Here is a 21,831-nt window from a genome sequence, read left to right as displayed (position 1 = left end):
ACGGTAGACCAAAGACCGTCGAGGAGTGACGGTAGACCACAGACTGTCGAGAAGTGACGGTAGACCAAAGACTGTCGAGAAGTGACGGTAGACCAAAGACCGTCGAGGAGTGACGGTAGACCACAGACCGTCGAGGAGTGACGGTAGACCACAGACTGTCGAGGAGTGACGGTAGACCAAAGACCGTCGAGGAGTGACGGTAGACCACAGACTGTCGAGGAGTGACGGTAGACCAAAGACTGTCGAGGAGTGACGGTAGACCAAAGACTGTCGAGGAGTGACGGTAGACCACAGACTGTCGAGGAGTGACGGTAGACCAAAGACTGTCGAGGAGTGACGGTAGACCACAGACTGTCGAGGAGTGACGGTAGACCAAAGACTGTCGAGGAGTGACGGTAGACCACAGACTGTCGAGGAGTGACGGTAGACCACAGACCGTCGAGGAGTGACGGTAGACCACAGACTGTCGAGGAGTGACGGTAGACCACAGACCGTCGAGGAGTGACGGTAGACCACAGACTGTCGAGGAGTGACGGTAGACCAAAGACCGTCGAGGAGTGACGGTAGACCACAGACTGTCGAGGAGTGACGGTAGACCAAAGACTGTCGAGGAGTGACGGTAGACCACAGACTGTCGAGGAGTGACGGTAGACCAAAGACCGTCGAGGAGTGACGGTAGACCACAGACCGTCGAAGGTGACGGAAGACCACAGACTGTCGAGGAGTGACGGTAGACCAAAGACCGTTGAGGAGTGACGGTAGACCAAAGACCGTTGAGGAGTGACGGTAGACCACAGACTGTCGAGGAGTGACGGTAGACCAAAGACCGTCGAGGAGTGACGGTAGACCACAGAGTGTCGAGGAGTGACGGTAGACCAAAGACCGTCGAGGAGTGACGGTAGACCACAGACCGTCGAGGGTGACGGTAGACCAAAGACCGTCGAGGAGTGACGGTAGACCAAAGACCGTTGAGGAGTGACGGTAGACCAAAGACCGTTGAGGACTGACGGTAGACCACAGACCGTCGAGGGTGACGGTAGACCAAAGACCGTCGAGGAGTGACGGTAGACCCACGACCGTCGGAGAGTGATGGCAGACTGTAAACCAAGAGTTAGCTTTTTTAATTATTTATGTTTTTTTTAATCCTAAACGTATTTTGGCTCCATCCAGCGCTGATCTGTTGCCTTTCACATAACGATGATTCTCACACTTCCAGACTTGGAAATGAAGTGGAGCCCCACTCTGTGGAAAATGGTGTTTTTGGTGTTTTTAACATGTTCTTCTGTGGTTTTTCTGATGACGGAGGACATTTATAGAGGAAATTAAGATGAAAGTCACATTTCTGAGAATTTCTTTTTCAAATCACTGTGAATCAGAACCAGAACAAAAATCATAGTTGTTGCGTAGAAAATCCGCCGGGCGAGGAACAAGCTCCCTGTGACGAGCTCTCAGCAAAGTGTCGGTGAGGCCCCGCCCACAACTCAGGTGAATTTCTAATGAACTGCCGCCGTTCTGCAGAAACTACGTCCTGGAAAACATCACAGATTTTTTTATTTTTGCTGGGAACGCTTTGAAGTCGTTCCTTCAGCTTCTGCAGGCCTCAGAAATCCAGGAATTTGGGTTTCATTCACAGACTTTTCAGAGTTTCTATTTGGTAGGGTTTCCTTTTAAATGTTGGCGTTTTATCTTTTTTCTCTTTGCATTTTTTGATCAGAAAAACATAGTTTCAAATTTAATTCCCAACATTTTAAAATAAAGGCCTTTAAATATTTGTCCTATATCTTTATATATCTTTAAATATTTGTCCAAACTCTAAATCACATCTCTGTGAAATGATGACTTTATGTTTTCTAATCGACGTGTTTTACAGTAAAATCTGACTCACTATCATCTTTTTAAAAAAAAAATATATATATATATATATATATATATATATATATATATATATATATATATATATATATATATATATATATATATATTCTGTCAAATCACTTACATTTGTTTTATTATTTTATATTATAATAAAGCTGCTGAGCTTTGATTTAAATTAAAGAATGGATCCAGACATTGTTCTAAAAACATGCTTTTTGTTGAAAATCAATTTTAAAATGATTTATACAAATGGAGAAACTTAAATGAAACAATGATTCTTAAATCTCAGTGAAATTGATCATTAATTTGTACATTGAAGCAGTTTATTAACAGAGACGTACAGACATGCTTAACCATTTGAAAGAAATCAGATTTATGGGGTTGCAGCGTCTTCTGCTCTCCGGCTTTGGTTCTGATGAGGTTCTGCTGTTTCACTTTGTTCCTTTTTTTCTGCATCTCAGGGAATCAGTGAAACAAAAAGAGGACAAAACAGACAAGAAGCAGAGAAATGGAAATAAAATGAGAGGAAACAAAGCGCTCGACCTTCAGCTGCAAACACAAAAACACTTTCAGCCGGGCGGTGTGTCTGTGGAGGAGTGTGCGCCGTGCAGGGATTTCCAACCGTCCCAGTTCAGGGAATTCCCTCCATCCCAGCAGAGCTCAGCGGCAGCGAGCGAAGAGCGCCACCAAGAGGCGCCGCTGCCAGTTTTTACAGGATCGTGTGTGCTTTCAGGGAAAAGAATTCACAGATTTCTGCTGAAAACATGTCAGAAAATGAAGGAAAGGATCGATTTAAACATCAGTTTGTTTAGCCGTCTGTCATCTGCTCATCATGACGGCTTCTTGATTCTGGTTGGAATTCTATCAGATTTATGTTCTAGAGACGTCTCTGAGGTTCTTCATTCCACGGTCACATCAGGTTCTGTGTGGAAACGTTGATGGTTTGAGTCCCTCCAGGCCTTTTCTGTCTTTGACCGGTTTCCTGGTCCACATTTTTGTGATTTACATCTTCAGGTTTAGCTCTTTATTCTGGCTTTAAATTCATCTCCTTTTAAACGGCTCCTTCTTTCCTTCATCTGAGTTCACCACAACAAACATGCTAGACAAAAGGATCTGGACTCTCTGGACTAAGCATCTTCTTAAGGGATGCTCCTCTTTTGCCCATATTCCCCAAAAAGGTCACCGGACATTTCTTGCTCCCATAAAATCCCCCAGGACGCTCCTCTTCTGTCTGCCTGTTCCAGTGAGGTGTCCTAGACTTTGCTCGTCTCCTGTTTAATAAACCCATCAGCCTGTAGAGTTTTTCTTTCGCTCCAAAGCCTTGCAGTGGCTGAGTCTGGATGCGCTGACGGACCGTCTGCTGTCAGAGGGGAAGTCTTGAAGAGGTGAGAACATCCTGGACCATCATCCTCCTCCTCCTCCTCCCACCGTGTGGAAATGACCACCAGGAGCATCCCATCACACACAGACGCTGCGGCGGGTCGTCTTTACCCAGAAGGTTTTCTGATCAAAGACAGTCGCGACCTTGAAGTCATCTCAGGGCCTGAAGGTCACGACCTTTTCCCAGACGCACAGAGATTTCTGCATTTTCTCAGAACACGTTCTGCTCTGCAGGCGAGACGTTTAAAGTCAGAATTGTTGTTTTGAAAATAAACCAAAAATAAAACTTTCAGTTTATGGAATTTCCTCCAAACTTTACATCATTTTGGCATCCTTTATAGATCATTTTATTTACAGATTTAATTCACTTTATTAAAGAGATATACTCAAGTGTTTTCATAAATGTTGTTTTCTGAAAGAGAAGTCTAATTTTTATAAATCCCAACAAAAACACATAAAAAAACTTGAACTGTTTATCAGTTTATCTGGATTGATGCCTTTGTTTCTTTTGATTTGATTTTAAATATTTCATTTCATTGATATTTTTAGTTTGGTATTATAAGTCAATATCTGTCTATTTTTCTTCTGCTGTCTTCGACTTTATTCAAACTTTCTATTTGTAAAATGCTACACTCCCTTAGTTTTTGGATTTAAATGTTCCAAATGGAGACATGTTGTGTAATCTGGAATTCTGTCAATAAAAGCTTTTTCCTACTTTATCTTATTTTAAATCCTGTGGCCTTGATGAAATGGCAAATCTAAAACATGGATTTACTAAATAAACTTCTTTTTTAACTCTTTGTTCTGTTGGAAATTAAATATTTGTTCAAGTAACAGTCATTTTTGTTCTAGTCTCATTTAAAAAAAAACTTCCAGCTGTTCAGGAGTTTGAATAATTACCGGTTTGACACCTAAAGTGGGATGAAAACGGCAGAAAACGTCCGTTTCTGACTCACCTGTCAGGTGAAGCAGCTGCTTTCTGTCAGATTTGAATCTGAAAAGTTTCTCAGAAACGTCTGAAGATGCAGCTTCTGGCTGATTCTCCTTTTGCTTCTTTTCAGATTCAAATCCCTGAAGCAGATGCAGAGTCTGATCATGTCCTGATGAGGAGGAGGACGATGAAGATGCTCCAGAGGGCACGTCAGCAGAGTCTCCGCAGAGGACGCCCTGATCTGGACATCTGGAGCCGCCAATCAGCGCAGAATTCATTAACCTTCTCTGTTAATTAATTACACGTGTGTCTGCTTCAATTAACAGCAATTAGAAAGGTAGGGGGGCTTTAATCGAGGGTGATGGGGCAACCCGCTGCAGCACTGCCGCCTGTCAGACCGACCTGAGGGCAGCAGTGCTGCTGATCAATACCGTTAATTCTGACTATTACTGTTGTGATTTCTACGCAGAGAAGGATTTTTAATCTATAAATGTGTTTTTGTGTGAACAGCACTGGTAGATTTGATTCCTGATCATCGCTTTGTTAGCAACACCAAAAGGCCAAGAATAAAAGAAACGAGTGACAGCAAGAGACAAACAAAATGAAGACGCATTTAGCTGTTATTGATAACACAAAGAAGAGTATTAGCTCAATAAAGTTCATAGTGTCTGTATTGTTAACTGACTTCTTAGGTTCTCCTGACATGTTTATGTCACATACCTGACATGTTTCGACGTCAGGTATGTGACATAAACACAGCCGTGTCTGATAACAGAAGTCACCAAAAGGAAGAGTGTAGAGTCTGCAGGAAAATGAACATTCAAGAAAGACGGTTTCAGGCGGATAAAACTGAAACCGGTCCTGACTCTGGACACCAGCAGGAGGTCCAGTCGGTTCTTTTAAGGTCCAAGATGTTCTTCTGTGACATCAAGACAGGCGGATCTATTCTCAGCCCGACAGGAAGCCAAGACCCAAACAGGAAGTTAAGCGGCTGACAAAAATAAAAACAGCGTTTTAAAAACAGATAAAAAGCTAAGAAATAAATATCTTACTAAAATGCAGTTTTAAAATAATCAAGATCAGCTACAGTTTTAATTATTTTATTAAACCTTTGTTTTACCAGGAGGATCAGTTGTAAACAAATCCACATTTTCAACGTTTTTTTCTCAAACTGAGATTATTTTGCTTTTGAAAAAAAAAACCACCTGAAAATAAGATAAGTTTTGTTGAAACAAAAAACTTTTGTTGAAACAAAAACTTTCAGGTTCTGTTTAAAGTCCTTCGACCTTCAAAGACGCCTGCAGGGATGGAAAAGGCCTCTCCGGGTGTTTTCTCCACTCTGTGAGCCGGCCTGGGCCTGAAGCCTCCACACCTGATCCACACCTGATCCACACCTGATCCACACCTGATCCACACCTGATCCACACCTGATCCACACCTGATCCACACCTGATCCACACCTGATCCACACCTGATCCACACCTGATCCACACCTGATCCACACCTGATCCACACCTGATCCAGGTAAACAGGAAGGTTTGTAAAAAACAACAACATTTAATTTCTGCTTTGAAACTGGATGTAATGAGGTAAATCTTCCTAAAAACAGAAACTGGGATGCAATCCGCATGTCTTCAACAATAGAATGTATTATTTCTGCTCTGACCCTGAAGACAAAGGAACCCACTTAACGTGAAAAAAATTCTGCGGCATCTTTGATCTTTTTGGTGTCCACACCTGATATACTTCATCCCTGATTTCTAATCTCTGATTTTTTATTCTATAAATAAAACTGTAATCTGTTTGACTCAAGAATCACAAAAACATCAACTCCTCAGAACCCTCTTGTGGCCGAGAACCGTCAGATCAAGCAGCTGATGCTGAGCTTCTGCTGGACTCTGTCTCCATCTGGTGGACAGAATGGAAACTGTCACTTTTGTTGGATTAAAAAAAAAGGATCAGAGTTAAGTTTTGTGATTTAGTTCAAATGATTCATCTTTTGCTTCTCTTTATTTGAAGTCCACAGGTTCTGCAGAAAATCTGCAAACATGCATCAAAATAAACCTCTCATCATCTTAAATGGATTAGCTGATGATGCAAACATCTGACAAACACGAACGAAGAACAAAGTTCATGTTCCAGTCCAGCTCCCTCATGTTTCTCCATGGGAGCAGGAGCTCTGTGCAGAGCCTTCTGTGAGGGAGCCACTGCATCTGCAGACCACAGGTCTCCTCTGGCTCCTCCCCTCCTTCTGCATCTCTGAAGAGGACTCCTGATCAATCTGGTCATCAGTAAGCGATCAATACCACCTTAGTGCTACAACTTTTCTGGATTGAAGAAACGACTGAAGGATGGAACCAAACTGAAGCTCAGCTGTTTGCTCCAGAAATAAAACTACAAATCACACAGGCCCAAATCCTGGGCTCCCTCCCTCCCTGCTGAGGGTGGAGAGTGGGAGGAGGAGGAGGAGGCGAAGAGGGGGAGTTTGGGAAAGAATGTGCGGAATTCATTTCCTGTCGAGCAGCTCTCACAGCCAGGAGAGCCTGGGAGTCATGGCCAAGGCTGAGGCTCAGTTACGCTCCACTCAGGAGAAGGAGCGCTGACTTCTGCTTCTCCTGCTGGAACATCTGCTCCGCTCCTCCGAGGCCAGCAGGAGGAGGAAGAGGAGGTGCACCATGGCTGAGCCCCTGCTGAAGAGGACGCTCTCCAGGCTGAGAGGCAAAGACAGGAGCCGCAGGAAGACCGAGCCCAAACTCAGTGGTGAGGAGCTGACTTTTCCCTACTTTCTGGGAGCGTGTGAACGTGTCGCAGCGGTCTGAACATCCTGTTTGCCTGATCCAGACCCTCTGGGCTGAACAGAACCAGCTTCCTGTTGCTCCCGCCTCCTCTCTCCATCAGAGGAACAGCAGGAGAAACTCCAGAACCCTCTGAGACCGCTCGGTTCTGGGTTTCCTCCCAGTCAGGCTGAAGCAGAACTTGACTGGATGAAGCTCCTGCAGCTTTCAGAGGAGACCAAGCCCAAATGGGGGGGCCTAACCGGACCTGATCTCTGGTTCGGAGCTGCATGGAGGGGTCCAGGTGGTTCTGATAAAATAACAGTCGTAGATGTGTTTTTGTGTCTGACAGGTAAGCTGCAGGTGAGGGCAGGTCACCTTGGTTCTGTTTAGTGTCAACAGAGTGTGTGTGTGTGTGGGGGGGGGGTCCTCCCTTCAGGTGGGGGACCGGGCCCTCAGGTGTCCTTGAAGCTTCTGTGAGGCGGGTTCTAATCTGCTCATCAGAACATGTGTTCCTAATGTTCTTCTTCCTGGAGGCAGACTGGGTCAGCTGACCACTTCCTGCCATTAGACCCTCTGTGTGTGTTTGTGTGTGTTTGTGTGTGTTTGTGCGCCTCTACGCTCACTTCCTGTTTATCTGAACGGTGTTTGATCTGAGTGGGTCAGAAATGGCAATGTTGTGTAGTTTGGGGCAAAGTTATTGTGAAGTTTGTACAATTTGTGTTGAGCTTGTTGTGAGCTTTTTGTAAACTTTGTTGTGCCGTTTGTGTTGACTTTGTTGTGTTTGATGTCTTTATTGGAAAGTTTGTTGACCTTGTTGTGAGTTAGTACAGTTTGTGTTGATCTTGTAAGCTTTTTGTTAACTTTGTTGTGCAGTTTGTGTTAACCATAGTGTGAGTTTTGTGCAGTTTAGATTTACTTTGTTGTGTTTAATGACTTTATTGTGAAGTTTGTTGACCTTGCTGTGCAGCTTGTGTAAAGTTTATTGTAAAGTTTGTGTTGACCTGGTTGTGAGTTATGTGCAGTTCACTTTAGTTGTTGTGCGCTTAAATACATGTCCAGTGTTTGTCCCACAGATACATTCTAAAATGTTACCGACACACAAACGCACAACATGAACGTGATGCTGAGCAGCAACACAACAAGCACACATTGTGCAGTGGAGTCAAACGCGTGTTTGTGCGTCTGTGGTTGTAATGAGTGCTGAATGGGCAGCTGTGTGTTTGCTCGCTAACACAGAAGCCTCTTTCACATCTGCACTTACAGCTGTTTATTTACCCCCACCCCCACCCCCAGGCCCCTCCAGCACCAGGATCCCAGGACGATCGGGTCCAAAAAGGAACCCACTGTGGCCCCGCTCTGTCAGACTGAACGTGGGTTCTGCTTGTGGAGGCTTCTCTGGTAAAACATTTCCATGGAGACCCGCTGAAATTGCCCCCATTATAAACATAATTGCACGTAATGTAAACAGGCTCCAGAAATAGCCCCCACGAGGGCGCTTCAGTGAAGGCCTGAGAAGGTTTTGGGATCCGGGTCGCTCTGATTTCTTTCCATCAGTCAGGTTCTACTGCCAGCTCAGCCGCTGCTCCGTCTGTCCGGTCCGGTCAGCTTCCGTTGAGCTGCAGCTGATGCAGACGACTAAAGTTCTTTTAAAATAATCTTAGATGTTCAGAAAAAAACACCAACCATCCAGATTCGTTGCTGAGAGTTTGATGTAACCCTTCCAGAAGGACGTCTGCAGGTTTCTGTTGTCAAAGTTTGATGTTTTATCTCAGCTGCCGGACCCTAAACACTGATGATGCTGATGATGATGTTTCCTCTCCTCAACACTTTGTTTTTTTTCCCCTAACTTCCCAGTTTTTTCATTGGAGAGTGGAGCAGATGTCATGATTCATAGAAAGTTGTTCCACATTTACCACAGCGCAGGACAGACTGAGCCACGTTCATTCTTTGACGCACCACTATAGCAGAAAGTAAGCGACTGTGCACAGAATAAATAAGGTAAAAATAGAACGATAGCACCAATAGGAAAATTTAAAAAAAAGATTAAAATAAGTTCAGCTTTTAACACTCTGATGGGCTAAAACCAAATCAGTACCTGAAGTCTTATAGTCCAAACTGTCCTTACAGCTGTCAAACCTGTACGGGACACACAGGTGACCCCCAGGACACATCAAGGTGGTGGACGACTCAGTGGTCCCGTAGAGAGAAAAAGGTCCGGCACGTTATTCTACAAACATGCTGTGGGCGACAGGTGATTGAGAACGCTTACACAACACGTAAGGGTAAAAGTCGTGTCACACCACCCCTACGCATATTTGCGCATTTTGCACGGATGTAAATTGGACATACGTAAATATACATGGAAAAAGTGAGAACATTTTGGTCCTTTATGTGAAATTGTCACAGATATATTAGAAATGAATCACGTTAAAACCACGAAGGAAGTACAGATAAACCACGCAAAGAGTTCGCAAAGAACACGTAAATCAACGTACAACGCGAACCGTGTGTGATTATTGCGTCGTTTATATGCAATTCATTCATGATTTCGGCATCAATTATGTATTTTGAACATGATATGTGTGCCGTATACGTGATATAAAAGCCATACATGTGTGGTACATGCGTGAAAAGTCTGTTAGACATCCGAGGAACGCTTGTGGAAACCCACAAATTGAGTATGCATCTTGCAATAAATCCCGCATAATTGCTTAAAATGTACATAATAATTATATATAAACAACCTGAAATAATCCTAAACTGCGTAATTCTCATATTTTTTTAACTGAATCCACGTAAAGACCCGTTGGACGAAACCCTCGGACATCTACGAATGACGAACGCAAGAAACACGTCTGAATGACGTGTATCACACAGGTATCACAAAAGACCATAATTTCATAAGTGGAAAATGCACAGAACGTATGTAGCGGCTGCGTGACACAACCTTAAGTAAGGGTGAAGTAGGTCAGACGCAGGCGTGTCGTAACGTCACATGGTACTGTTGTTTGTCAACCTCCCCAAATCCTGCAGACTGTACAAGGAGCCGTTAGTGCGGTCTGAGTGATATGTGCGCACTCTTTGCTGCAGGCTGACCGTTAATCAAAGTGTAGTCTGTGTGGACGTCCTGCGGACACTTACGGATAGCGTGCACACCCCGTACAGCATTTATAGGAAGCAAGTACTCAAACCTTACCTACGTCTGCAGTGTGGCGTAAGGACGCCGCACAACAGCAGCACTCGTACGTCACAAGTGAGTGTACCTTCCATAACCCTTACCGATACTTCAGGATGCACTTACCACACACACGACAATGGCACATCCCATCTACATGACATCCCTTGAGGTGGCCACACGGGTCTCAAGACACTCCTGTGCCCCCATTGATATATAGCTGCTCCTCCATTTGTCCAAAATCTCAAAGCCATGCATGTGTCATCGCCATTGCATAGCAAAAACAGCAGCTTCAACAATCCCACTGCGTTTGCTAAATGGATCTTCTGCGTCTACATCCCAGTTTTTTGCTTGTTGAATGACAAACTTCTATATTGGATGCTTGTTGTCAAAATGGACCATTTTATTTATTCTGATCTATGTTCACTCTCAGGTTTACGAACATTCTGGTTTGCTTTGACGAGCTAATTTTAGCAGACACCAAAGGACCAATCACAAAGCAGCACAAAGACACACATGACTTCGATCAAAGCCAGAGATGTCAGATGATCAGGGTAAATGAGAGAACAGACGCTGCGACAGAGAGTTCATTCATGACGGCCGGTCACGCTCTGCACACTGCCTGTCACGAGGATCCTACACAGATCCTCTGCTGTGGGTGTCAGAGCAGAGAAGCGGGATGGTCCAAAAGATCTGTTCAAACTGAAGAACACATGCTCGTCAAAGCTAAAGGGCTCATCATAGTTTGTGGCGTTTCCGTGGTCATCGTCTGTGCGGCCGTCAGCAGACACAGACCAACTTTCACCCCCCTGCTCTCTGGTGTTGGGGGCCGCTGTGGCGGTCCCGCTGGCCCTGCCCGGGGTGGCGGATGTGGTTGCCCGGCGGGCGGTCTTTCTCTATCTGCTGTACTGTGTGGGTGTTGGGGGGTCCCGGCTGCCGCTGCTGCTGCGGTGGGGGCCTTGGTGGGGGGGGGCGGCTGGGCTCTCTCCCTCTTTTTACATTCCATGATCCACCCCAGAAGAGCATAAACACTGACTCCAGCACAGGTGCGATCTCACCTTTGCACAAACAGTTTGCGTGACTGAATGAAATGTTTCACACGTGTTAGTCTGGATGCATAAGTATGTGTGTGTGAATGTTAGCGGCAGTATGTCCATGTAGACTTGTTTGTGTGTGAACACTTTGAGCCAACAGGTGTGTTTGTAACGTTTGAGTGTGTGTGGACAGGCCCCGCCCATTTTAGATTTTTCATGCATCTTAACCTGTCAGTTGTGATCATAAAGCTCCAGCAACTTGTTGCTTTCTGACGCTTCATGATCTTACCCCTCACTACTATAATCACCCCCACCCATCTGTCATCCTTCTCTCTTCTTTACTCCTTTTCTTTTCCGTCCATTCCAACAAAACATATTTACAAATATTATTAACATGAATAAAGTTTAGCTGAAATTACAAGAGGGGTTTATTCAAATATACATCTGGTGTATCATGAGATTCATAACCCCTGTTGTAAAAGTAAAATATGTCCAACACAAAAGGCCTTCAGCTCTCATCTGTTTGCTTAGCTGTTGGACCGGACAAGTAAAAAAAAAAAAAACTTTCACCACAACCTGCTGAACAAGTTTACATGCAAACAATCAACAGTTTAAAGGGATCCAAATGAAGTAAAAACCACTTTGGGAAAATCTGCAAATAAACAAGGTTTGTTGATGATGATCATCTGACATGCCTTTTTAAGCTGTCCTGTTCTGTTCAACTCCACCAAAATGTGTCACCTGAAGCTCCAGAAAGCAGAAATCAACCTTTTCTTGGAACTTTCTCAGAGTTTATGGAGAAATGAAGCCAAAAATTCTAAAGACAATGTATTTTACGGAGACTAGAGAGAAACACAAACACAGAGCTTTTCCTTCTGTCCTCTAACCTGCTGACACAGGTTTTGTTGTTTCCTCCAGAGGCAGCAGTCTCATCAGAAATGGTCCAGCCTTCTTCGTTGTCATCGTCTCCATCCATGAAACCAACACAAGCAACGTCATCAGATGCCCCACCACGACCTCGCAACTTTATCACGGTTGCTAAGAAACAACAGTGGGCACAGCAGGGAGCAGCGGCTCCGCCCCCATTTCTAAACCCCAACCACAGACCTTTGGAGTTACGAGACCCATCAGGAAGATGCCAGGATCCACCTGAACAAAGCCTGGGCCATAATGTGAGACAGGAGAAGGTAAAAACCAAGTAGCACCTTTGATTCCATCCTCTAATTGAGATTTAGTCCTGAGTGTTGGTAGTTGGAGGTGGTGTCCATCTAGTTAATGTCAATGTGCTGTGGTCATCTCTGACTGGACGAAGGGTCTGTAGCAGACTTGCAACACTCTTGACTGTGATGCCTCGATTGTCTCTTCAGGGAGGTGGAGGAGGTGACCGTAGATTCGGATCTTATCCTCTGATCCAAGTCTCATTTAGCTCAGGACTGTTCAGCCTCCAGTTTCTGTCCTAAACTTAATGAACAGTTCTGTTCTGGTTCCCTTCAGCAGATGAACGTTCCTCCTTTTGTTCCTGGTAGATTGTTCTTCTGCTTTGTCCTCCATCTGCTGCTCACTAACCTCCATCTTTTGTCTTCTACCAGATGTTCCAGTGATTATGAGGTAATCTTGTCGCTCAGGGGTGTAACGATTAACTGACTTAATCGATGAATCGATTTATACTCCTACGATCCAACCAGATCAATGTGTCTGAGGCAAGTTGCTAGTCAAATTGACCTATACCAAAGCAAATCTTTACACTCCTGATGTTGCTGCAGTTACAGTACATTTGTCTGTCTCTATTCTGGTCAATCAGACTAACCATTCACAGTAGATGGTCACTGTATCAGAGTCTGGTTCTGATGGACGTTTCTTTCTGTTCTTCTCTTTGGAAGCAGTTTTTCTGTCCACTGGTGCGTTTTGCCTGCTTAATAATCAGGAAACACTCCAATGTGATTCGTTGTTTCCTTGCACAGCTCTTGAGAAAGTACAGTTGGGACAATCTTGCCTTATTTGGACTAAAATAAGGATATAATAATCTAAATGATTGAATTACATCATTTCTTGGTTTGATGTTTCAATCTTTTTGTGTGCCGGGACAAACCTACTTGTGAATTAGTGCTTTATGTTAGTAATTAGTGCTTAATTTAATTTGAATTTCTTCTTTTCCTGAATCTATTTACAGTCATATTTTCTTTTATTGCAAAGTAACTTGTATGTTTTATTCCAATCCTTCCAGAACCAACATGAAGGTGACAGAATGCTTACCTCCTATACTGGTGATGCCACCAGCTCCACTTGTGCCCTGGTTAGCACCGCAACACAACACGAAGCTTCACAGCCAACATGTAGCTACAATGACAAGCCTGCCTCCTCCATCAACACAAAGCTGTCAGGCCAACGCTCGTACCTGCAGAGCCTCGATCGCACCAGCAGAGCCTGGGTGCTGTCTTCAGGAAAGAGCCACGAGTCAGACAACCTACTTAGCCCTCGCGAAGACAATGGCAGCAACATCTGGTACAACCCCATCCCTGAGGATGAGGCCACTGGAAGTCCACTTAGGGAGGAGGTGATATGGAAGAGAAGGAGTGAAAAAATAGGAGTACCAAAAAATCTGGAGACGGAGACCAGAGTCCAGCTTGAAGGAGAAGTTGACGGTCCATTAGATCCTCTGACCCTTAGCCACCAGGCTGAAGACATCAGTGCAGAAAAGCCAGGTAAAAGGTGTTCTCGTGTGTGTTTTATGTCCCATCATACAACAGCACTTTCATGGATCTTCTCCATCACTGCCTTTCAGACTCACCTCCCTCAGACTCTAGCCCCGCCTCTCAGAAGAAAGGATCTGTGATTGATAAGCTGAGGTCTCCTGGCACTGTCCGAAAGCTTTCTCTTAGGATGAAGAAACTTCCTGAGCTGCGACGTAAACTCAGCTTTCGCTCTTCGTCTCGTGCTTATCGCCACGGAAACAACACAGGAGATTCAGAGGACACCAAGACAACGGCCTCGGGAGCATCAAATCAGAATGTGATCAGCAAATATCATCTGGACAGCTCGACCCCCCCAGCTCGACCCCTACGGCGATCATCCCGAGGACGCTCGGCCAGTAAAGGAGGTGACCAAAGTGCTTTGATTTTCTCCAATGTCAACGAACATCCCAAAATGTCAGAAAAAAGCTCAGCTAAAAGGTTTTAATGATTACTGTAATCAAAACAACTCATTAAATGAAAGATAAAGTTATTGTAACATGTAGAGTTTTGACAAACACACATTCCTAAATGTGTCTTCATCAGGCTCCAAGAAAACATGATTTTACAAATTTACTGGCATTTCAGGATCTTCATATAGACCTGTACCAGTGCTACAATGTACAGGCAGCCAATTAGGAGCCAGCTAAATGTCTGACAAAGATGACCACACTTATTCCATAGCTAAAGTAATTCTAAGAAGTTGTGAAAGCTAACCCAATTGTGAACCCACTCTAAAGACGAAGAAAAAAAGATCAAGGATTTATTGTTGATTAAAGTAGTGTTTTTTGTCAGGCTACCTTAGTGATGGCGATTCCCCAGAGTTGTTACCACGGCAACAGGCTCCCCAAGTTTCCTCGCCCCAAGAAGTGCCATGTGACGTTAGTTCGTTCAGACTGTACTTGGGCGCCGACCCGCCTAGATGCAGCCAGCGGGTGACCGGGCTGCTGACTGTCCACCTGCTTGGCCTGGAGGACATGAAGACCAGCAGGTACAATCAGCCACATCTGAGACTGCTTCACTTGATGAGATGTTGGAAAGACTTCCACAGTCAGTTCTATGATAGTATGCAGAACATCCACCTCAGACCAGAGGAGATGCAGCCACAAAGTTTAAGTAGTGCTAGCTTTTCGGAAATCTTCAAACAAACAATGAAACCTTCAGGTTATCCAGGGAATGCTCTCATTTGAACAAATTTTCCAACAAATGTTTGTCATTGCTTTACAGATCTGTTGTTCAGGAGTCATTAATCATTGTTTGACATGTGTGGACGTCTGATCCAGGTCAGAGAACAGTAAGGACATATTTGTGGCCATCCAGATTGATGGAGCGACAAGAGCCAGGACTGCTCTCCTGACCCTGAAAGGTTCCTCCCTGACCCTCAACCACACCTTTCACCTGGAGCTGGAGCGAGCACGGCAACTCCGCATCGTGGTGTTAACGCCAGGTATTAAAACTGGGCAAAGGTCCAACAGAACGGACATCTTAAAGTTGGTTCACTTCAGACAAACTGTACCTTCAACTCTAAATTAACATCCTTTAGGCTTCTGTAGGCCACAGCAGGGCACAGAGGAGTTTGGGGTTGTTGTTCGGATCAGGTGCGATCAATAAACCTGTTTAATCACAATTCTCCAAAGCTCCAATGTCAATTACATTACATCCCAGGTTATGTCACTTACTCAATTCAATTACATTTTATTTATATAGCCCAATATTACAACAATAGTTATCTCAATGGGCTTCACACCGGTAATTGTATAATAAGAATGAATCATAAAGAGCATAAAGTTGTAGAATTCAATACCAGCTAAACTAAACTAAACAGATTAGGCTAAACTGGGCATAGACCCTCCTTTGTGGTAAGGTAAACTTCTAAACTGTACCTTTAAAAATTCTGGGAACCACAAGCAGTCCTGCATTTTGTGAGCGAAGTGTTCTGTTGGGTTGGCAAGACACTATGAGATCTTTAATATAATCAAAGCAATGTTGTCTGTTACAAAACATCCCATATGAGAAGAAGCTCCCTTTCCAGGGTCCAGAGTCCTTTTCATCCTTCTTCTGCTGTTCATTATTTTTATATCCAAGTTGGACCTGGTTTTACATCAGATGCCCCTCCTGCCTGACTTCACCTGGACTTAGACCGGCACTCAGAGACCGGTATCCCAGTATTGCATTGTTGCTGCTGAATGGAGAATGGAAAAGGACTTAAACTTTACGTACAAATTGATAATTGAACTGTGATGAGTTTGACTGAGAGAAGAATGATCCTTTAGCATAGATCAGTCTAGATTTCCTGGTGAGGGTATGTCCTTTAAATGATGGGAGCAGAAGGCGCTACCCTGTTGTTCAGTGTCTGTTCATGATGGAGAATTGACAAAAGTTTGTTCTATGTTTGTACACTTTGAGTATACTTTGATTCCCATCAAAATTTTTCTTCTGTTTATGACTGAAATTGCAGTTTTGCAGGTTGAAATGTTTCTGACAATTGTTAAAGCGAACAGCGAGGGAATTTATCCGACACATTTTTTTTTATTTTTTCTCCTCTGCTGCATGTTTCACAAATTTCTTGTTTTTCAAACTTGATTCAGGCTTATCTAAATGGGTATTGGACTTAGGTCAAACAAGCAAACCCTAATTTACGGTAGTTTGGACCAAGATCAAATCTATATGATGTTCACGTTTAGATTTTCTCTTCCATCAGCTAACCCAGCAGCAGGAGGACATCAACCAGCAACTTCAGGAGGTCCAACCAGAAATAGAGTGTGCTGTCTGGGAGGCGTCTCCATACCTCCACTTTTTAAAGGTTTAGTACACAGAATATTGCATCTTTGATAGTACTTTCATTTTAATTCATGCAAAGAAGTGGAGCTGACAAACAAACCGAGTGTGTTTCTCTTTCAGGGAGTCGTAGTCAACAGCTCTGTGTGAAGCTGGAGCCCAGAGGACTACTTTACCTTAAGCTGTCTCTGCAAGAAAAATGGGACACACAGGTACACAGAAACACTTCTACTTCCACAAAAACCAGTAATGAGGTACTTTTGATTTCCTCAGAGTTAACAAAGTTGTAAACATTTATGTCTGTAGCCAATGGGGGACACGTCTACTCCAGCCAATGTCTTTGGGATTGAACTGCACCAGCTTGTAGAGAAAGAGGAATCAGCAGTTCCAGTGCCTCTGCTGATCCAGAAAACTGTTGCAGAGATAGAGCGACGAGGACTGAAGGTGGTGACCTGGACACTGCAGTCCATGCTGCTTTCTTCATTGTTGCACGAGCTGATGGTATCTGTGCATGTCAGGTGGTGGGTCTGTACAGACTGTGTGGTTCTGCTGCGGTGAAGAAGGAGCTCAGAGACTGGTTTGAGAGGAACAGCTCGGCTGTCCGTCTGTCAGAAGACCTCTATCCCGACATCAATGTCGTCACAGGTCAGAGAATTCATCCAAACACCATGACAGATTGAATGTAGCCCCTGATGTGGACACAAACTCAGAGCACTGGTTCAACATACTTCTAGTTAGTATTTGGATGGACCAAAGTCTTCGAACGACTAAAGACGGTGATCATTGTTTCGCAATTCAGCTTCACACCAGTGTTGTTGATGCAGCAATTTGATCATTTAGCTTCACCTTCAGGTCAAAAATGTCCTGTGTTGATCCTTGCTTATTAACCATTCATATGAATAAAAACAGTCTAAACATGAATCAAACACTTCCTTCACTTCTAAAGTTATTAAAAAAGACAAAGGTTTCGTTTTTTGTCGCTGAATTTTGTATAAACAGTCCCTGTTTCTGTAATGCTACAACCAGTTGTTGAAGCTGAAAATTGTACTTTTGACAGTACAGGTCTAAAACTCTAATTCAAGGTCCCAAAGGATCTTAACCATAAGAACATCTATAGTTTCGTCTCCTGACTTTAACCTTTAGTACACAAAACTCCTTCAGTACATATAAGCCCTAAATACCCTACTGCTGCTTTCTCAGGTATCCTGAAAGACTACCTGCGGGAGCTGCCATCCCCTCTCATCACCAGAACTCTGTACCAGGTAGTGAGAGAAGCCATGGCCATCCGAACTGCACCTTCCCCACCTGAGAGTCCAGATCCCCAGCTATCCCGGAGCACTGTTGGGCTCTTGTCCTGTCTTCCCACCCCAGAGAGGGTAATAACACTGTTACAACAGTTGTTTTCACCTTATTTTTTTTAACTCCTCTCCTTTCATTGGTCTGCATGTCCTTTGACTAATGTAAAGCTATAGAAAGGCCTCCATCTTTTCATCTGCACATATCAAATGATGGGTATGTTGGCTGGTCCTTCTCTGTGAGAATAAAAGTGGGGCCAGATTTGATCCCTGAGGCATCCCTATGGTTACACTTTTTAACTTGCACTGAGGTCTGAAATTATTTTTGAGCAGTGTTTGCTGTAGAAAACTGCTGTTTCCCTAAAAACAGATCATCACAGACTTTAGGGAGCAGCTGCACAGATCTGCTTTGCCATGATTGTATTTACATCCATGTTCTGTTCTAGTCCTCATAAGTGACTCTGACCAAGACGTTTGACATGAAAAAACACTCATCTACTTTTAACAGCTGGACTGAGGCTATGTTTAGGAGTCAAAGTCATATTTAAATTAAGACATTCAGCTTTTGTTGATTTTACTCAGAATGTGTGAACACCCTGATCACAATATCAGTTCAACAAAACTGATCTTCCTTTAGGCCACATTGTCTCTTCTGCTCGACCACCTCAGTCTGGTGGCGTCCTTCAGCTCCTTCAATAGAATGACGCACCAGAACCTTGCCGTGTGTTTTGGCCCGGTTCTACTCACCCCAACGCAGGAGGCCTGGAAGACGGGAGGGGGCGGAAGGGCGGGAAAAGGTGCTGGCAAGGGCTTTGGGCCTGGTGAGGAGATGAACGGTGCGGTGGACTTCAAGCGCCACATTGAGGCTCTGCACTACCTGCTGCAGCTTTGGCCAGGTAAGGCAAGAGGCCCCCGTGTGTTACCATAGAAACACAGACTTCTTATTGTGCCTTTTACATCTTTGTCCTTTAGTGCCCACTCATCATTCAGCAGATAACAACCCCTACCCTTCATTTTCCCTTGCTTCCTCCCAAAATCCTCTGGACCAACTCTCCCATCCAGTCATAAATCGGCCCCAGAACCGTGAGGAGGAGGTGGTGGTGTCCCGTCGTGGGCGTGCTGGTGTGACCCGGCTGGAGAGTCCGCCTCTTATCAACCGCTATGCCGGAGACTGGAGTGTCTGCGGACGGAACCTTCAGTTAGGACAGGAAGCCGACTATGACGAGGTGGCAGGAAGTGAGAGTGACGGAGGTAAAATGGGTTTTATTCTGAAAGTCTCACGCAGGTCATCACTTAATTGGATATGAGAGATTCTGCTGTTAAGTCTGTTTAAGAACATTTCAGAACTTCTCCTTTTTATCTTTATTGTTTCAGGCAGCAGGGACGAAGATGAGGAGGAGCAAAAGGAGGTGTGGTCTTCAGGAGGAGGCGGCCGAGGAAGTCTCTATGTGGATGAATTTGTAGACTTTGATGCTCCGTTTAACTGTCGACTCAGCTTGAAGGACTTTGATACCCTGATCCACGACCTAGACCGAGAGCTGGCCAAACAGATTAACATCTGCCTGTAGAGAGGAAGATGAGGAAGAGGAGGAGGAACTGATCTAGATTTAAGCTTAGACCAGTCTGTTGAAGGTTGATCAGAGGTTTTCACAGTGATGCCCTCAGCTGAACACTGAGACAGTGTGCTGCCAGAGCATAGCCAGCCTCTGGTCTCACATGGTTGGTACTAAATCCAGAGCCTGCTCTGGATTTTTTTAAAAGGGGGGGGGGGGGGGGGTATTTATCTTGAAAAGGCTCAACCCAAAAACAGATACTCAAGAAGAGAACGATGCATCTTCCAAAAATACTTCCAGGAATAGTTTTTATCTGAAATCTAGGAGAAACCAGAACCTGAAGAATCTTCCCATAATTCCCATTCCAGCAACAACAGAGAGTCGTCATCAGATGGTTGTGTGTGATGTATACATACGTGAATATGTGAAGTATATATAAATACGTCACACGCAACCATCTGATCACGACTCTGACGAAGATGGAAGACGTCTGTCGAAACATGTAAAACAACCGGTGTCGGATAACACAATAACAGACAATCACAGACTATGAACTTTATTACACCAACATAAAGTTCTGTTTGATCTGGTCTGGTTCATTGTGGACCAAAGTAGATCCCTGTGGATCCCAGTGAATTTGTAGCACCAGTGTAGATCTTACTGTGGCCTGTGGGTGCCGGTGGATTCACAGTGGTGGATGGTGGCAGATTGCACTGTAAAAAAGCCATATGTCAGATTTGCGGGTGTTGCTGCTCTGCTGCTTCTCCCAGTCAGACTAAACAGAAGCCAAATTGCAGCAGAGGGAGGCTGCCCCCTACTGGTGCCATTGCTGTTCTGCCAGCCCTGCAGCCGGCTCAGTGGCAGAGCGAGGGAAGCTGCAGTGTATTTCTTTTTTTTTTTTTTTTTTTTTGAATGGTACAGGATTTATAACTGAGTTCTGGAGGCCACAGAATGTCTCAACTCATGTTTTTTTGACAGTATTACTTTATTTTGCACAGTCTCGGTAAGCACTTGTGTTTTGTACTGATGAAGACGACGTTTCTATGCAGAAAATGTAACCAAAGTGTTGAAGCACAGCTCCTGCTGTATGTTTTATTACTGCAAATATCTATTAAAACATTTTTATGACAACGCTTTATTCAAAATTGATCAATTTGCTCTTCAGGAAAAAAAAAGTCAATTTAAATAAGTTTACAACATTGAAATTCAATGGACTCAAAGTACTTGAACTCCCAAATTTGACATTTAACATTTTTCAAAAACACAATTCAGTCAAATTCAGAATAAATTAAATGGACCTAAAGGTATTTTTTACTTCTGTTCATTGTGTTCCACAAAAGGTAAACCAGACGCTTTAAGAATAAATTTATCCTATTTAAGCGACACAAAAACACACGACTTTGAATCAGCTTTGAGATAAATATTCCCTGAGTCTTGTCTGGCAGAGCCAAACCTGCCTGGTGTTGTTTAGCTGTACACTTTCATCTGGCATGAAGTTGATGTTAAAATGTTCTCGTCTCATAAAGTTAGATTTGATCTGGTCAAGATTTATTATTGTTTGAACAGGATAGAAAATAAAAAAACTTTTCTAACTCTGTTCTACACCAAAATCTCTAAATTCATCCACAGGATTCTAAAGTGAAACTGGGAGGTTAGTTGGAATGAAGAGAACTGACAGTTTCTGTTGAGTCCCTTCATGGGTTCACCAACCCTCTTTGCCCGTCACAGGGTGGTGGGGTGTGGTCACGCTAGGCTTTCGCTCTTCCTTGGGACTTAGCCTTTCGTTAGAGGGAAGCCATTTTGCTCTGGTTTCTTTGCTTTGTCCCCCTTCATGTACCGTTGAGTTGCAGGGCTGTAGGTTCCTACCTGGAGGATGTTTGTGGGCCTTGAACCCAGCACCACTCCATATCCGGTGAAATGTATCAAGAGAAGATTTTTAAGTTGGGAAGCCATGATTCAACATCAAGACAGTAGAAAAGAACTAAAAACTCAAATGTTTAGGTAACCAGAAAGTTATTGTATTTATGTATGTTTGATGCTGGATTTAAGAGTAAATTGTGACATTTTCAATACTTCCTTCAAGTTTACAGTATTTACTTTGGAGTTAAAAACTGCTTTCAGATTTTCAAATGTTCTATTTTGTCTATTTTTACAAGCTGGTTTTTCGTTGACTGATCCTGATTTGACCCCACAGACTAAACCTGTAAGTCAGCGTTGTGGGTAAGAACTTAAATAGGCTCCTCCCACCACACGTCATACTCTTCTTGTGGATGAGAGTGAGCCGAGAGCTGATTGGCTGGAGCT

The 21,831-nt window shown here is 43.9% G+C and overlaps 1 protein-coding gene across 5 annotated transcripts; it reads left to right on the top strand.

Moving 5' to 3' along the window:
- Positions 1-6,685: 6,685 nt before the first annotated feature.
- syde1 (synapse defective Rho GTPase homolog 1) lies at positions 6,686-20,657 on the top strand. Of its 5 annotated transcripts, XM_078937126.1 has the most exons (15): positions 7,095-7,312; positions 12,091-12,359; positions 13,397-13,874; positions 13,955-14,269; positions 14,697-14,892; positions 15,185-15,348; positions 16,603-16,704; positions 16,803-16,891; positions 16,986-17,123; positions 17,198-17,324; positions 17,880-18,055; positions 18,612-18,870; positions 18,947-18,967; positions 19,037-19,225; positions 19,349-20,657. In XM_078937126.1, exons 1-15 carry the CDS (start codon positions 7,171-7,173, stop codon positions 19,540-19,542), a joined length of 2,859 nt encoding a protein of 952 aa, XP_078793252.1. In that variant the 5' UTR covers positions 7,095-7,170; the 3' UTR covers positions 19,543-20,657. The 5 variants fall into 5 exon arrangements, with proteins under 5 accessions (XP_011471808.2, XP_020557660.1, XP_078793252.1 ...); XM_011473506.4 differs by lacking the exon at positions 7,095-7,312 and adding an exon at positions 6,686-6,946 and having other exon boundaries at positions 18,947-19,225; XM_020702001.3 differs by having other exon boundaries at positions 7,094-7,312; positions 16,615-16,704; positions 18,947-19,225.
- The last annotated feature ends 1,174 nt before the right edge of the window (positions 20,658-21,831 follow it).

This window comes from Oryzias latipes, chromosome 19 (assembly GCF_053564925.1).
Source record: "Oryzias latipes strain Hd-rR chromosome 19, Olatipes_Hd-rR_3.1".
Taxonomy (NCBI): domain Eukaryota; kingdom Metazoa; phylum Chordata; class Actinopteri; order Beloniformes; family Adrianichthyidae; genus Oryzias; species Oryzias latipes.
The sequence above is the reverse complement of the archived record's forward strand: the minus strand, read 5'-3'. Positions and strand labels throughout refer to the sequence as shown.